At 44.6% G+C, this 16,317-nt stretch overlaps 3 protein-coding genes across 6 annotated transcripts; 1 reads left to right on the top strand and 2 right to left on the bottom strand.

Moving 5' to 3' along the window:
• Positions 1 to 81: 81 nt before the first annotated feature.
• LOC148896993 (uncharacterized) lies at positions 82 to 8,211 on the bottom strand. 3 transcript variants are annotated; one of them, XM_088998010.1, is made up of 8 exons: positions 7,948 to 8,211; positions 5,939 to 6,013; positions 4,812 to 5,161; positions 4,462 to 4,740; positions 3,701 to 3,758; positions 1,826 to 2,205; positions 1,088 to 1,241; positions 82 to 987 (listed from the first exon to the last, which is right to left on the bottom strand). In XM_088998010.1, the coding sequence occupies exons 2-8, from the start codon at positions 6,000 to 6,002 to the stop codon at positions 146 to 148; spliced, it is 2,127 nt and encodes a 708-aa protein (XP_088854136.1). In that variant the 5' UTR covers positions 6,003 to 6,013; positions 7,948 to 8,211; the 3' UTR covers positions 82 to 145. The 3 variants fall into 3 exon arrangements, with proteins under 3 accessions (XP_088854136.1, XP_088854137.1, XP_088854138.1); XM_088998011.1 differs by lacking the exon at positions 7,948 to 8,211 and adding an exon at positions 7,039 to 7,937; XM_088998012.1 differs by lacking the exon at positions 7,948 to 8,211 and adding an exon at positions 6,101 to 6,172.
• An 862-nt stretch (positions 8,212 to 9,073) lies between these two features.
• On the bottom strand, positions 9,074 to 12,730 carry mrps12 (mitochondrial ribosomal protein S12). 2 transcript variants are annotated; one of them, XM_088998018.1, is made up of 3 exons: positions 12,488 to 12,730; positions 11,402 to 11,455; positions 9,074 to 10,554 (listed from the first exon to the last, which is right to left on the bottom strand). In XM_088998018.1, the coding sequence occupies exons 1-3, from the start codon at positions 12,564 to 12,566 to the stop codon at positions 10,172 to 10,174; spliced, it is 516 nt and encodes a 171-aa protein (XP_088854144.1). In that variant the 5' UTR covers positions 12,567 to 12,730; the 3' UTR covers positions 9,074 to 10,171. The 2 variants fall into 2 exon arrangements, with proteins under 2 accessions (XP_088854144.1, XP_088854145.1); XM_088998019.1 differs by lacking the exon at positions 12,488 to 12,730 and adding an exon at positions 11,834 to 12,028.
• A 460-nt stretch (positions 12,731 to 13,190) lies between these two features.
• LOC148896991 (ectonucleotide pyrophosphatase/phosphodiesterase family member 7) lies at positions 13,191 to 15,907 on the top strand. The gene is made up of 5 exons (XM_088998017.1): positions 13,191 to 13,540; positions 13,728 to 13,873; positions 14,147 to 14,770; positions 15,243 to 15,471; positions 15,553 to 15,907. Exons 1-5 carry the CDS (start codon positions 13,267 to 13,269, stop codon positions 15,627 to 15,629), a joined length of 1,350 nt encoding a protein of 449 aa, XP_088854143.1. The 5' UTR covers positions 13,191 to 13,266; the 3' UTR covers positions 15,630 to 15,907.
• Positions 15,908 to 16,317: the final 410 nt, after the last annotated feature.

Raw genomic sequence — 16,317 nt, 5'->3', positions numbered from 1 at the left:
AATACATTTTGACATGTGCATGTCTAGGACTATTTTCTCTTACATTGTCATAAAAAATAAAATTAAAAACAGCAAAAAATATGCTGTTGTGCTGATAATTTTTATTTAAGATAATAAAAGTTGATTTTTGAGGCGCCCAGCGCTTTCATTTTCCGTCACTTTGGCTCATCTCGCCGTTTGGTGATGGCGGCGTTCTCGCGGGCTGCTCTGTGGCCTCCTCAGTCTTTGCCGCGGTCGCCATGGCGGCGGTATCCTCAGCAACTGTTGCCGCCACGGTATCGTCCCGCGCCGCCGCGCGGCTGCCGCGTTCAGCGTCTATTAATGTGGCATCTTTAGCGGCGTTATCCTCACCAGGTGTGGCCGCGACGGAGACACCCTGCGCGGCGGCAGCGGCGGCGGCACCTTCCTGCGCCTGGTGCCTTTTAACGTGCTTTCGGAAGGCCCGCGCCCCGCTAAAGTTCTTGCGGCAGATCCGGCAGAAGTACGGTCGGCTGGCGTCGTGCACATCCACGTGGTAGCTGAGTTCCAGCGGTCGGCTAAAGGCCTTGTGGCATACGGGGCAGTGATGGCGCACGTTGGAGTGCACCAGCATGTGGCTCTTGAGGGAGGAGGACTGCTTGAAGGTCTTGGCGCAGATGTGGCAGGCGAAAGGTCGCGCGTCGCCGTGTAGCCGCTGATGGCGGCGCAGCGCGCTGGAAAAAGTGAAGGTTTTGGAGCAGAGCGTGCAGGCGTAGGGTTTCTCGCCCGTGTGGATGCGTCGGTGCTCCTTGAGGTGCACCTGCTGCGTGAAAGTCTTTTTACAGGTGGCGCACTGGAAGGGTCGTTCGCCCGAGTGGATGCGAAGGTGCTTTTGCAGCGCCGATGCTTTGAAGCAGTCGCGGCCGCATACTGGGCACACGTAGCCGCGTTTGTCCTCCGTGTTGCAGCGCGCTGCCGCCGCCGCCCTCGTTCTCGTTCTCGTCGCCGCCATTGTGGTGCCATCCGGTTCTGAAAAGAGACGTTGGGGCAGAAAAAGGACAAATAGGAACCAGGGTGAAGACAGTTGAGGAAAAAGATCAACGTCAACAAAAAAAAAAACGACGCTTACGTATGAGGGCGGGGCTCCAGTCTTCTTCTTCACCATCAGAGTTGATGAGACCATTCACCGCTTCTTCCTCCTTCCGCTGCTGTTCTTCCTTCCTGGGATTCAGGTTGCCAGGGTTACCAGGCAGATGCTCCTCTTTAGGAAGAGTCTCCACCTTCTAAAGATGACATCATTATCATTGTCATGATGGCTGACCATCCATTGACTTCGATAATAAAAAATTATGCATTAATACATATTTATGTGTTTAACTATCATTTAGAATTTAATTCCTCGTACTTAAATGTGCATGTAACCCTTCTTTCAAACTTTTTAGGACAACCAGATGTCACATACGGTATCATTTTTGCCAAGGAGAGAGAAAATGATGTGAAAATGCCACAGAAAAATTCACGTCGTATATCATTGAATGGCAATGTAAAATGGCCACCAGTGAATGGCAATGTCAATTGGCCTCCACCAGTGAATGGCAATGTAAAATGGCCTCCAGTCAATGGCAACGTAAAATGGCCACCAGTGAATGGCAATGTAAAATGGCCACCACCAGTGAATGGCAATGTAAAATGGCCTCCAGTCAATGGCAACGTAAAATGGCCACCAGTGAATGGCAACGTAAAATGGCCACCAGTGAATGGCAATGTAAAATGGCCACCAGCATTTCAATCCAAATATTTTTGGTCTCCAGGCAGACTTCTGAGATCATGACGAGGTGGCACTAAGACACATGTGACTGACTCCCACCTGAGGTTGGATGACTCCGTCTTCCATATCGGTGCTGTTAGCAGGAAGTGATGTCATCTTCAGTGCAGGTATGGCGGGGAGGTCCAAGAGATCCTGGCGCTCGTGCGTCTTGATGTGCTTGCGCAGCTCGTAGGGCCTGAGGAAGCATTTGGTGCAAATGTGGCAGCGGTGCGGCCGCTCGGCCGTGTGGATCTTCTCGTGGGCTTTGAGGTTGGTGGCGTTGGCGAAGCTTTTGCCGCATACCGAGCAGCCGTGAAGCCGGGTGGCGGCGTGGACTTCCAGGTGCTCCTTCAGCTTGTACGGCCTGGAGAAGATGCGACCGCACAGTTCGCATTCGTGGACCTTCTTTTTCGGCTTCTTCTTCAGGCGCCCCGACCGTTCTGCGGGAAAAAAGGGATTTTTCATGCTTGGGTGGCAATAAAGCGCTGGCCATGGATTATGGCAATGTTTTTTTTTCTTTTCCACAAGGGGCAGCGTTTCCCTCTTAGCTCTATATAATAATAATACATTTCATTTCTAAGCGCCTTTCAAAACTCTCAAGGTCACTTTACAGTCACAGGATCAGTTTTTCTGTAGTTGAGCAGCAGTAGCCTCACGCGCCAGCGTTCACTCAACCCGGAAGTAACTCAAATAGATAGAAAGCTAGCTAGCTAATAGATGATAATAATAATAATAATAATAATAATAATACATTTCATTGATAAGCGCCTTTCAAAACTCTCAAGGTCACTTTACAGTCACAGGATCAGTTTTTCTGTGGGTGAGCAGCGGCAGCCACGCGCCAGCGTTCACTCAAACCGGAAGTAATTCAAATAGATAGTAAGCTAGCTCGCTAATAGATAATAATAATAATTATTATTATTATACACTTCATTTCATATCTAAGTGCCTTTCAAAACTCTCAATTTCAATATTAGCGCTTTGTTAGGCTGTTGTGAAAGCGCCATATAAACCAATATGTATGTATTTTGGACAGCCGCCCTCATTTCAAGCTCATATAACTCCAAACCCATATAACCTAGGAATTATGTATTTTTTTCTGATGAAAGAAGAGAGTCTAAAGTTTCAAATTACCCCACTGTGGGACGATTAAATAATAATAATAATAATAATAATACATTTCGTGGGTGAGCAGCAGCAGTCACACGCGATAGTGTTTACTCAACCTGGAAGTAACTCAAATCGATAGAAAGCTAGCTAGCTAGCTAATAGATACCTAATAGCTAATAGCCAGCCAGCCACATAGTCAACAGTCAGCTAGCTAAATAGATAGCCACCCAGCCAGAGAGCGAGCTAGCCAGACATCCAGATAGCTAATAGATAGCTAGCCAGGTAGCCAGCTAGATAGATAGACAGCTGGATAGCTGGAAAAATAAAAAGTGAAAAGAGGAAAGAAGAAATACAAATAATGTCAAGCGAAAAGACAAAAAAAGATAAATGGGGCGAAAGAAAGTTGAGTAGCCTGTTGTTGTCATTTGGTAGGTAGTGGCCTAATACAGCGGTGATTAAAAGCTTTTTAATTCTGATTCTTACGCTGCGTTGAATGTTTATGTAGTCCTAAAACTCAATATTCTGTGGTTCACGGAATTCGACTGACAATGACAAAAACCCTGGCACCGTAGTGGACACATTTTTGTACATTGTCTGGCAGTGAATGAGTTAAAAAGCTTGAAACTTTGTTTTCATCCAGTGCAGTTTTTGTGTGTTGTATTTCACTTTTAATTTCACTGTATTTGGATTTCATTTGAAATATTGAAACCATTTTATCTAACATTGTGCAAGTTTATACATGATTTGCTTTCGTGGGCCAGATTTGGCCCATCGGACTCAAGTTTGACACCGGTGCTGTGAGTCAGGCGGGGTTGTTCATCCCACCTGTCAATGAAGAGCCATCTTGCGAGCGCTCCTCTTCCTCGCCGTCCTGATCGTCGTCCTATCGGCAAGGCAATGGCCAGCTTTAGTCACGTTGAATGGAGGACGGCGTACATCATGGCGATACGTCAGCGTGGCCGCCATTTTGGATGTGACAAACTTGTCACCTACAACGTGTACCAGTAATAATAATAATACATTTCATTTATAGCGATATTACCGTATTTTCCGATGTATAAGGCGCATCTGAAAGCCTTGATTTTCTTCAAAAGATGATCCTGCGCGTTATATGCAGGTGCGCCTTACATGTGAAGTAATATTGAGCCACAACAGGTCTTGTATATAAGCCACCGACTCCATTTTCCCCTTGTGGGAGAAGCCATGCGTAACCCCAGTCTCTACTGTAACGCCTTATAATATGGTGTGCCTTATATTTGGAAAACTTTATGTATATATTATATTTGGAAAACCTTTTGTCATTCATTGAAGGTGCGCCTTATACGCCGGTGTGCCTTATATATGGAAAAGTTTGTAAAGACACCATTTATTAGGGGTTCGCCTTATAGTCTGGTGCACCTTATACACCGGAAAATACGCTAAATGTAATTATAATGTACGCATATACTATATTACCTCATGTCGTGAAAAGGACGGAAAAAAACAAGGCTGATTCATCTCATCTCTAGCCGGTCGACCCATTTTTGCCACATCCAATATGGCGCCCAGGCGATTTCGTCACCACAGCCGCCAAGGTAGCGACTCACCACGGCGTCTTCCAGATGTTTCTGCAGATGCTTACGGAGCAGACCCGGCCGGTTGAAGCTCTTACTGCAGATGGAGCAGGGGTGCGGCTTGCGGCCAGTGTGGAGGGTGGCGTGGTCGCGAAAGGCAGACGGCGTGGTGAAGACTTTGCGACACACGGCGCAGGTGTAGGCGTCGCCCGAGTGCGTGCGCTGGTGCTCCGAGCGACCTGCGGTGGAGGCGAAGCGCTTGGGGCAAAGCGCGCAGGCGTACGGGCGCTCGCCCGTGTGCACTCGCTGGTGCTGCGAAAGCAGATGACAGAATACAACAGCTCTGGAAGGTTTTCCGATAGGCGACGCTAGAGAGAACTAACCTGCAGAAGGTATCGTCGTTGGAGGAAGCCGCGGCCGCACTCGTCGCATTTGTGCTGCTTCTGCGGGGCGTGGCGAAGGCGGTGGCGCCGCAGGCAGCCCAGTTGGGCGTAACGGGCATCGCAGTCCTGACAGGCGTAAGGTTTCTCACCAGTGTGCACCCGTTGGTGCACCTTAACGTTGATTTTCTTGCTGAAGCGCTTGCCGCACACCCCGCAGGCGTGCGGCTTTTCGCCAAAATGCGCCGCGATGTGGTCGGAGAGGCGGGACGGGCATGAGAAGTCGCGCTCGCACAGCGTGCAGTGGTGCCGCCGCTTGGGAGGCGCCACCGACATCGCCGTCGAAACGTTGACTGGAGAAAAATACACACACGCAGTCACCCACCTATATTACGCTGGTGTCAAAGCCAAGGCCCGGGGGCCAAATCTGGCCCGCCACATCATTTTATTCGGCCCGCAAAAGCAAACCAAGCATGCTATATTCCATGAAGTCCGAACCAAAATTTCAAATTGTCCCAAGTAAACCGCAATAACAGTCATTATTTTTTACCTCATCTTTGAAAACTACTTACCGTATTTTCCAATGTATAAGGCGCACCCAAAAGCCTTCATTTTCTTCAAAAGATGACCATGCACCTTATACGGCAGTGCGCCTTATATGTGAAGTCATATTGAGCCACAACAGGTCTCGCAACTTCAAGACGGCGCCGCAAGAGTGGCTGCCTTTCCAGCAGCTCCTGTATTTTGTTTTTCTACTTTCATTCCTTTCATTACTTTGCTGCTGTGAAATGTAAATTTCTCCACTGAAAATCCAATCCAATCCAATATATGGGGACATTTTGAAAATACACCATTTCATGGGGGTGGACCTTATCCTCCGGTGCGCCTTATACACCGGAAAACACGTTTGACACGCTCAATTTTATTGACGTAAAATTTGGGATTCCATTTTGTAACAGGAAATTCATATTCATGTGAAATTACAACATTCAGAATATCACTGGTCGTGTTTGTGATGAATTTTTCGGTTTAATAATCAAGTCTATTTTACCGTTAGCTGTTCCAGTGGTACTTGGGGAGCTATTTTTTTTTTTTTTTTATCAAGCATCACAACAAAACTTAGTCATTACCTTTAGGCAGCAAATTTGCAAGCGTTTCTTCTTCTGGTTGCTTTTCCATTTTCACTTCATTCATTTTTTTCCACCCTGGGGGGAAAAAGGAGACATTCCAGTCACAATATTTCATTCACAACAAATATTTTTTACATAAAACTGGCTGGGCGATGGTGCTACTTTTTCTCTTGTCCTTTTTCTCTTGTCCAAAATCAAATGTTCTGGAAGGGTGACCAAAAAAAGATGTTTCCTACTGAGTCCCTCACTGCAGCAATGTTTTCTCCTGAAAGAGGAGTGTTTAAATAAAAGTGATTGACAACTTTGTCAGACGAGTACGTACAGGTTTGCTTGCAACGAAATGGTAGACATTTGGAACACATCTTGGGAAAGCCATAAAATGACTAAAAATTGCCAAAAATAGCTGAAAGTCTGATAAATGGTCTTCCATAAACTGAACAATGTGTGGTTGTAATTTGAAATAAATAGCTTTTAAATCAAAGCCACAATTGAAATTTTCATGGGTACGCATCTTTTTGGGTCTCCCTGTACATACACGTAGAGTGGAAAAAAAACAACTCCAGCAACCCTGCCCCTCACAAATAAATAAATAGATAAACAACTAAATAACTACATACATCAATACATTTAAAGCTCCCATATAGGCCAGGGGTTTCCAAATGTGGTTCTCAAGGTTCTATCCAGCGCGTATTAAATCCTTCCTCCAACAGATTAGATTCAAATACAGTGAGACCTCAATTTACGAACTTAATTGGCTCCCAGACAGAGAGTATAAGGCGAAAAGTGTGTATCTAAAAAAAAATTCCCATAGGAAACCATTAAAATGGGAATAATCCGTTCCCGGGTTTCCATAAAATATACTTTTCAACTAAATAGGCCTTAAAACTACACACAACATACCTTATTCTATGTATAATAAATGTGCTATTTTATTGCAATGAAGGAAATACACTGCATTGTATCATAAAGTCACTTTATTTACATTTGTGATGGTCATTTATGGCTTGATGGAATGGCATTGGAGGCCGAAGGTCAAAGGGAATTGCACGAGGACTGTAATTACAGAAATAAACTGTGCTGTAAAATAAAGTTTTATTTACCTTTTTGATGGTCGTTGATGGCTTATGGAAGGATAGTCACCTTCCATAAGGACTGTTGGTGCTGTTCGGTCGTGTGCTTCCGCCGAAGATCACTCAGCCAGCCGTGGTGGGTGTGTATCATGAAAATAGTGCTTATTATAAGGTTTAATTTTCATAAATTTGACGTTTGTGAGACGACAAGTTTGTAAGTTAAGGTGTTTGTAAGTTGAGGTCTCACTGTACATATCTGAGGGGGGTAAACATCTAAAACAACCATGAGACCAACCTCCGGGGTCGCATTTTGGACACATGTTTTTTTTTTTAATATTAGGAATATATTTGAACACATATATGCACTGTTTTTCCCCACTTTAGATATCGACATGTTTTGCTTTGGTGATAGACGACCGAATACGCCAAATGGGGTAGTAAAGGTGCCCGATCCATCGGGCGCCTCAATTATTTATTTAAAGGGAGCTAACATGAGCCAAATGCGTCTAAAACACAAACAACCGGCACTTGGCATCAGTTTAAGGATCAGTAAAAGCGACTTTATCAGCGCTAAACAATGTTTTCTCTACCAAACACGGGCAGAGGTGAGCGAAGAGGGAAAAAAATAAAACGCGTTTAAAAAGCTCGTGGAAGCTAACAGCAGCTACTACCCAAAAGAATGGCACTTAAATGGAGTCTATTTGTGTTGGATTAAAAAACGAAGCTAATAAAATGCGGGTGACATGCGTGGATTAAAAAAAACATGAATTTCCCATGGAGATGACGTCGAACACACGGTCGCGATTATGCTAACGCTAGCAAGCTAGGCTAACGGCGACGTGACGTGTGTTGTCAGTCAAGCGGGGAGGGGGTGGTGGGCAGACATTTTTGCAATCGCTTCATTATCGGGATTCTTTTCGTGATTGATCAATTAATTACCTTCAAGGGAGCTGCGAGGCCTCCTTGGAGGAAATTGACGTCGTCATCAGCTTGTGAGCCGACACATGCCCGCGCACGTTGTCGCAAGCTCGCGCACGCACCCATGCTTCAGTCAGTCTTGGAACTACGGACAGGAGACGAACACTGACGAAATCGTTATTATACCAATTTTCTGCGCAATATACATATATATTTTTAAATATAGCTAAATAAAATAAGGCTTTCCTCATGGGGGTCACGAGGTGAGCTTGTGTCTATCCCAAGTGACTTTGGGCGACAGATGTACTCCCAGTATGGTCACTAACTAATATGCCGTAGAGTACAGGTGTCAAAGTCAAGGCCCGGGGGCCAAATCTGGTCCGCCACATCATTTTACTCGGCCCGCGAAAGCAAATCAAACGAGTCGGAACCAAAATTTCAAAGGTACCACTTACATTAAGGGATTTAATTCAATTAGTCTTTATCAAAGTCAAAGTCAAAGTCAGGTTATAATAAAATAATAATACATACATTTCAAAACTCTCAAGGTCACTCTACAGTCACAGGATAAATTAGATAGCTAGCTAGCTCTATAGCTAATAGATAGCTACCCAGCGAGACAGTTAATAATAGTAATAATAATCATACATTTGATTTCTAAGCACCTTTCAAAACTCTCAAGGTCACTTCAGTGTTTTCCTGTGGGCGAGTAGCGCCAGCGTTCACTCAACCGGCAAGTAACTCAAATAGATAGAAAGCTAGCTAGCTAATTGATAGCTAATAGATAGCCAGGTATCTATCCAGTCAGCCAGCTAAATAGCCAAATAGCTAGCTAGATAGCCAGCCATCGAGCTAATAGATAGCAAATAGCTAGCTAGCTAGGTAGCCAGCCAGATAACTCATTCACTGCCATTCACGAAGTATGGAGGATACTCATAAAAACTAACGTCATCTAATCTAATCGAATTTATGTTTCGCCGCCGCCGATGACCTGTTGAAGTGTCCTTTATACTTATTTGTGATGTCTTTTGTATGATGATACTAGTGCAGCATGTTCTACCGGAGACAAATTCCTTGTGTGTTCTACATACATGGTAAATAAAGATGATTCTGATTCTCCACTGAATAATTATCAAGAAACTGCAAATAGCAAACGGCAGTCTTTTATTAGCCCATATCATAATGGGTGTCCTCAAGTGATAGCTGTCATGGCGACGGATGGTATCAACGTTTTGCTTTTTTCATACATGTGGTTCATGGTTTTGGTTGTATGTGTGGAATGACATTTTCGGATGAGCCCAAAATAATCTATGGACCCCCTGAAAGGACAACAGACGCCCCTGGACAAGTTGTGTCCATAATTTGTAAAATCACTTCAAATGACTTCTACTGAGCGTATTTTACAAAGATTTCGCGGCATCTAGCGATATTTTACATTTTAAGACTCGCGCTGAATATTCCGGAAGTCTTGTTTTTGAGTTGGTGACGAGTCCTCAACCTACGTCACTGAAGGAACGCCCCTGACCAAGAAAGCGACACACAATGCATTTTGGGTACTTTGTTTGGTCTGAAAACGTCGTGTTGATGGTGAAATTAGAAGGAAAATACATAAATAACCCGATGGTGAAGTGTTGTGTGTTGCAGCAAGACTACTGTTTGATACGAGTTGACACAAATTCCCAGCAGACAAATCAACCCATTTCCAACGGAGCTTGGGCGCCATCTTGTGCATTTTCTGGGACGCTATATTGGAGTCCTGGCGGCTCGAATTGATACGGGAGGACTTCTTTAATCGATTGCAAACATTTATGCTTTCCTCTTCAGAACTATTTGAATCATATTCATAACTGGATGAGTAACAAGGAAGCATTTTCTCCGAATTTGAAGCCATTGTTTTGATTCTAGAGCGAGGCAAGACGTCCTGGCGTGACGTCACGAACAAGGGGGCGGGAACTTCTGAAACTCGGCATCTCCAAAGTCATTTTGAAGTAGCTTTAGGACATTTCAACGCATTTTTATTGGTGTTTTGCATTTGACCAAAACTAACAGCCTGCGTGTTTTGGGTATTTTAGATGCTCTTTTCTGATGTCAGTTAGGAAACAAAAAAATGGTGTCGGTTGTCATTTGAGGTCAACTTGCAATTGTCCTGGCGCATTCATCCGTCCTCCATTAAAAATCCCTTTCCAGTCAAAATGATGGCCAACGCCAGCCCACGAAGGTCGTCAGGCTTAGCGACCGCGTGCCTTCATTGTTTCTTCTTGACGACGTGGGCGCAGTCATATTTGCCCCTGACAATGGTAAGCTTGACGCCGGGTAGGTCCTGAGTACGGCCTCCCTGCACCAGGACCACATTATGCTCCTGTAAGTTATGGCCTTCGCCCGGGATGAAAGCTATCGCCTCTTTGCCGTTTGACAGGCGCACGCGGGCGCACTTCCTGTTAGCCGAGTTGGGTTTCTTGGGTTTGCGGATCATCGTCTTCAGGACCACCGCTTTCATCTGTGGATTGCCAAAGGTGGGGCCAAGCGCCTTGGGTTTGGGCTTGGGCTTGCCCTTCCGGTGCATTTGGTTGAGGGTGGCCATGGGACGGCTTGCCAGAGGGCATCTCCACATGCCAACGTGCTGGGATACTAAACACACACGCAAACGCACAAACACAGCCATGAATACAGGGTTGAACATAAATATTATTTCAATATAATTGTGTCATTTATTTTTGCAGATCAAAATTGAAAGCATAAGAAAATGAGTTTTGCAAACCTCTTTTATTTTGGAAATCTGATTTTTTTTTGTCTAACCAAACCAGAAAGTGAATCTTCATTACTCGATTTTTGGTGCATTTTCTGCATATTTGATTCCTTTTGGAGTACATGAATAAATACTAAATAAAACATGTATTTCTTCTGTCTAACTACCGATAATTGAAAAGAATTGATAGATGAATCAGAAAGCCTTTTATAGTCCCGCCATGGGGACATTTTCAATCTACAGCAGCAAAATTGAAAGGGGAAGGGCGAAAAGATAAAAACAAGTATTCTATGTATATATAAATGTCAGAAGACTGAAATGTTTAAATAATAAGAATAACACATTTCATTTATAAGCGCCTTTCAAAACTCTCAAGGACACTTTACAGTCACAGGATACTTTTTTCTGCGGGTGAGCAGCGGCAGCCACACGCGCCAACTGTGCAAAATATGTTTCATAACAAGAACTGTACATAGTGCAAGTATAAAAAAATATTTGATGTATGCAACTGTATTGGGTCAATATCAGGTGGCTGTGCCATGTAAGAGTCCATTTTTTAATCTGTCAAGATTAGTGTCTCAAGCAATCAACTAAACTCATTAAGACAATTTTTTTCTTTCTGCGTCTCTTTGATAAAATTAACCTCGTTGTCAAATACATTTTGGGGTAAAAAATATGAACTGAGGATGAATATGAAAACTGCAAACGTGACTTTCTTTCGCGACTTGCCTTGAAAAAAGGTCGTGAGCGCCGTCGACCTCAAACCTCGCAACAGTGACATGACTAAAATGGAACATAACACGTTTGATTACGATACAAGCATAAAACATCAATGTCAGTGGTAATTTGGGTTTCACACACAGATCTAGAAGCGAAAATATGTATTTTTTTGACGCACCGAGCCAATTGTAAAAAAATATGAACGATAAACTGCTTCGTTCATCCTCGTAATTGCATCTCATCACAAAATGTGGTATCAGTGCTTACGTTACCCAAATTGAGCAATACTTACTTATTGAGAAAAGACAATAAAGCGAATCTTGCTTAGACTAGGCCAAAGTACATACTTTTTTTGTTAATTGTGATGTTCGCATTGAGGACGAGCTAATACGTCCTTGCGCTAGCAGCTAGCAGCCGGCGTTGACCCAGCAAGTAACCAACCTTGGAACGACGTCATGTCGGGGACTCAAACAACAGCCACACGGTCGTCGGTTAGACTTTGTACGGACAAACTCGTCCGTTTCACACAAGTCGCAACATTTCCAGCACAAACACAAAAAAACACACAAAAACCGAGGCGACAACGAAAGACGAAGTCACCGGAAGTCAGTCCGTCGTTAAAACTGTTATACTTCCGGTTGAGAGAACAACATAAGTCTTCGAATGGAACACTCGATACATAGATGGAGCACTCCTGTACGACTGAGAGCTTACACAGACGACTCGATACAAAATAAGAATTAGAATGATAATACACTAATAAATGACACATATCAAACAAATATCATCACGATATAATAAAAGAACAAAAAATGTCACTATATAATAAGACAAAAATTTTATATCTATTTTCTCCAAATTATCCAGTGAAAGACTAAATCCAAATAAAATAGTTTACATTTCTTGAGTAACTGTATTTCTGTGTATGCTTTTCAAAATAATTTTGTAATTTAAAATTAAACTGAAATCAAAGTGATACAACTACAATGGTATGTTTTACGTTTACGTTGATGAAGGGTAGCGCTAACAATTAAAATGAAATGTGTCACTCGTGGGCTGAATTGAGGCGGCCCGGTAGTCGAGTGGTATACACACCGGCTTCACAGTGCAGAGGTCGCCGGTTCGCGTCCCGGTTTCCCTGTGGGGAGTTTGCATGTTCTCCTCGGAACCGCATGGGTTTGCTCTGGGTCCTCCGGTTTCCTCCCACACGCCAAAAACATGCATGGCAGGCAGATTGACCACTCCAAATTGTCCCTAGGTGTGAGTGTGAGAGTGACTGTATTTGCAATTGGCTGGCAACCAATTCAGGGTGTCCCCCGCCTCGTGCCCGAAGACAGCTGAGATATGCTCCAGCACCCACCGCGACCCTAATGAGGAATAAGCGGTACGGAAAATGGATGGATGGAATTGAAATGAATCGTGAGGACATGACGTGAGTTTGACCTTGAACCAGAGTCAAGGTCAATGGTTATGATGTCAACACCTGGATTCCTTCCAAGTGTGTACAATAAAAAGAGTGCAGTCATTGTTACCTTTTGGCACCCTTGTCATTCTAATCAGCTCCTTTGGCCAATCTGTGAAAGTACCTTTGGCCATGTGCGCCCTGATAAGGACTGTGACCAATCACTCTCTACTGTCACTTGTCTGAATTCCATCTGAACTCTGTGCCCTGACATTGACTGGCGACCAATCCGGAGTTTCCTTTGCATGCTGTTATTGGAGCGCATATAAATGTCAATCAATGTGCATCGGTGGTCCAAGGTCTGGTTGAAGACATCAGCAGATGTCAATCAGACAGTCAATCATTAACAAACCGTGCCCTCGTCCTCGCTACCAACCGCTCAGTTGCCACTTACGCTCACACCTGCAACATCATGGCGACTGTCAGACTGCAACCGACACTCTTGATCCTCCTCGCCATCTTGTCAGCTTGGGTCGCCGCAAAGCCATCCAGAAGCCCAAGCGGGAGCGATCTAGGGAGCAAGAAGCGCCTCCTACTCATCTCCTTCGATGGTTTTCGTTGGGACTACGACCAAGACGTGGACACACCCAACCTGGACCGGCTGGCGTGGGACGGAGTCAAGGCCAAGTACATCACACCTCCTATGCTCACCATGACCTCGCCATCGCACTTCACTACCATCACAGGTTCTGGCTTACGTTCACGCTAAATCCTGTCCTGACGTTTGTTCTTTCATGTCCTGTAAGATGACGTCTTGATCTGTCGTGTCCTGTCATATATTACCCTGTATCAGGTCAGATCATGTCCTGTCCAATGGTAGTCTACCTACCCTGCTCCTGTCTTACTCAATACATGCTTCTTGTTCTTGCTCAGGCCGCTGGGTAGAGGATCATGAGGTGGTCCACAACATGATGTTCAACACAAAGACAAACCAGAAGGTTCCGCACAAGGAGACTCTTAGGCGCTCCGAGTGGTGGGACAATGGGGTCCTGCCGCTCTGGATCACAGCGCAGAACCAGGTGAGTGTTGTTTAAGATTTACTGGTCAATCGATGACCTATGTTGGGTTCTGTAGCATGTGACAAATATGGATAAGTTGGTAGAGCAGTTCGTCCAGGGGACGTAAGGTTCAGGGATTTGAATCCCGGCACAAGAATGTCCCTTGTCAAAGTGTCCGTAGCCAATATCCTGAACCAGAAGTTGTCTCCAAGTCGGCAATGCTGATCTTCAAATGTCTAACCTGGTTAAATAAAGACTAAATACATAAATGCAAGTTTACGCACCACGTTTCAGGGTCTGAAGACCGCCTCCTTCTACTACCCTGGAGGTGGCGCCAACTACAGCGGGCAAGCGGTGAACCGGGCCATCGTGGAGGAGTCGGGCCTACCCGACGACAACGAGACAGAGTGGAGGCACAATATCGATACCGTTCTGAGCTGGTTCTCCGAGGAAGACTTTGACCTGGTCACGCTGTACTATGGCGAACCCGACAACGTGGGCCATATGCGGGGCCCCGACCACCCGGACCGTAAGGCCATCATCCGGCAGATCGATCGCACGGTGGGTTACTTGCGGGAAGGCATCAGCCGCCACATGTTGGACTCCACCCTCAACGTCATCATCACATCCGACCACGGAATGACCACCGTCAAGAAACGCCCTCTGGTGGACGAGATTGTGCTCAACAAGTACCTGAATCTGCTCAAACTGGCCAGTTTTGAGATTTTAGACTACGGAGGCTTTGGGATTTTGACGCCGCGGCCAGGAAAGGAGCAAGAAGTACTGGAGGCGCTGGCCAAGGCTCCGAATTTGACCGTCTACAGGAAGGAGGACATGCCCGAGAGTTTCCACCTTGGACGGAGCCAACGTATGCCACCTGTCGTCGTCATAGCGGACCTCGGATTCAACCTCAACTCAGTCAGTGTGCTAACTCTCATTCTCAATATTTTTTTTCTTTGGGGTCAGTGTATTTTTTTCCGACCGCGTTAGCGCAGATGCGATGTAAATGGTTTTCAGATAAAGACAGTCACAGCTCATCTATTTTCTGGGTTTGAGCATTAGGGATTGTGATGCCACCGTTTGGCAAAATGGCCACCTACTGTTATGGTTGGATTTTGCTGCTAAATTCATATTACATAAACGTAATATTACAATCAAAATGCGAGGGTGATTAAAACATATCGTAAAGACAGATTTTAGGTTGACCCTCTTTTTCATATAGTCGTCAGTTACGGTCAAGATGCTAATGTGGAGCAACTAATGTAGCCAAACACTTCTGATCTGCATTTTGAGGCTAATGTCAACATGCTAACTTCAGTAGAATGCTGTTACTAATAGGGCAAAGTTGTTTTTTTTAACATTGTAATTTTTTTTGCATGGGCCCCACCAGAGATTCATCGTATATGTTAATAAAGGCGACCACGGTTTCCACAACGGTGAGATGGACATGAAGATGATCTTCAGGGCTTTCGGACCCGATTTCAAGAAAAACTTCCTATCCGAGCCCTTCGATAGCATCCATATCTACCCGCTCATGTGCCGGCTGCTCGATATCCGAGCGGAACCAAACAACGGATCCTTGGAGCACACCGCCGACATGCTAATCGCCACCCATGACGGTGAGGACATGGTCTCCATACTGAGAATAGGATGGCATGGGAGCACTTGATGAATCTTAATTTGAGTCTTGTGTCCTGCAGGAGGACCTCAGTTGAGCTCGACGTCGCCAATGATGTTGGCCTTCATCCTTGTCTTCATTTCTACCATGATGCTTTAGCATGCTAAACCTCTGGGATCTCACCCGTGAATACAATCTGCGAGATCCTTGACATCAGGTCTACATTCGGTTTCTAGAAAAAAAAGATCCTTGATGATATCGTGTTAACAATCAATACAGACAATACCAACAATATCAGTTCCAATGGGAAATGTTATGAGATACAATTTGCGAATTGCAAGCGCCACAATTATTCATTATTATTTATTTGCTTTTAATGTATCCATATTTGTACTTTCAGCTACAACAGATGTGTTTTATGCTGTAAATAAAATAGATGCACTAAATATCTACTGTACTTAACTCATTCACTGCTAGACGTGCAAAAATGTATCCACTCCAAGTGCCAGGGTTTTTGTCATTGTCACTTGAATTCCAGGATCCACAGAATATCATATAATGATACATTTCATTTATAAGCGCCTTTCAAAACTTTCAAGGTCACTTTACAGTTACTGGATACGTTTTTTTTTTCTGTGAGTGAGCAGCGGCAGCCACACGCGCCAGCGTTTACTCAACCCGGAATAACTAACTAAATAAAAGGCTTGCTAGCTAGCCATTAGAAAGCTTATAGATAGCAAGCTAGCCAGCCAGCCAGCTAATAGATAGCCAGCCAGCTAGCTAGCCAATATATGTCCAATAGATAGCCAGCCAGCTGGATAGATTGCTAATAGATAGCCAGCTAAAT

The sequence above is a fragment of the Hippocampus bargibanti genome, linkage group LG06, assembly GCF_051943395.1.
Source record: "Hippocampus bargibanti isolate YZ-2025 linkage group LG06, ASM5194339v1, whole genome shotgun sequence".
NCBI classification, from domain to species: domain Eukaryota; kingdom Metazoa; phylum Chordata; class Actinopteri; order Syngnathiformes; family Syngnathidae; genus Hippocampus; species Hippocampus bargibanti.
The sequence above is the reverse complement of the archived record's forward strand: the minus strand, read 5'-3'. Positions and strand labels throughout refer to the sequence as shown.

What these genes read in the sequence shown, in the direction of transcription:
- LOC148896993 (XM_088998010.1), bottom strand. Translation starts at nt 6,002, where the DNA reads ATGAATGAAGTGAAAATGGAAAAGCAACCAGAAGAAGAAACGCTTGCA. An exon ending in TGCAAATTTGCTGCCTAAAG is followed by an intron (nt 5,162 to 5,938) that starts GTAATGACTAAG and finishes ATTTTTCTCCAG; the next exon opens with TCAACGTTTCGACGGCGATG. An exon ending in ACGGAGTCATCCAACCTCAG is followed by an intron (nt 1,242 to 1,825) that starts GTGGGAGTCAGT and finishes TGTCATCTTTAG; the next exon opens with AAGGTGGAGACTCTTCCTAA.
- mrps12 (XM_088998018.1), bottom strand. Translation starts at nt 12,566, where the DNA reads ATGCGGTTCCGAGGAGAACATGCAAACTCCCCACAGGGAAACCGGGAC. An exon ending in ACCTCTGCACTGTGAAGCCG is followed by an intron (nt 11,456 to 12,487) that starts GTGTGTATACCA and finishes GTTCCATTTTAG; the next exon opens with TCATGTCACTGTTGCGAGGT. An exon ending in GCTCACGACCTTTTTTCAAG is followed by an intron (nt 10,555 to 11,401) that starts GCAAGTCGCGAA and finishes GTGTGTGTTTAG; the next exon opens with TATCCCAGCACGTTGGCATG.
- LOC148896991 (XM_088998017.1), top strand. Translation starts at nt 13,267, where the DNA reads ATGGCGACTGTCAGACTGCAACCGACACTCTTGATCCTCCTCGCCATC. An exon ending in GCACTTCACTACCATCACAG is followed by an intron (nt 13,541 to 13,727) that starts GTTCTGGCTTAC and finishes GTTCTTGCTCAG; the next exon opens with GCCGCTGGGTAGAGGATCAT. An exon ending in GCTAATCGCCACCCATGACG is followed by an intron (nt 15,472 to 15,552) that starts GTGAGGACATGG and finishes TGTGTCCTGCAG; the next exon opens with GAGGACCTCAGTTGAGCTCG.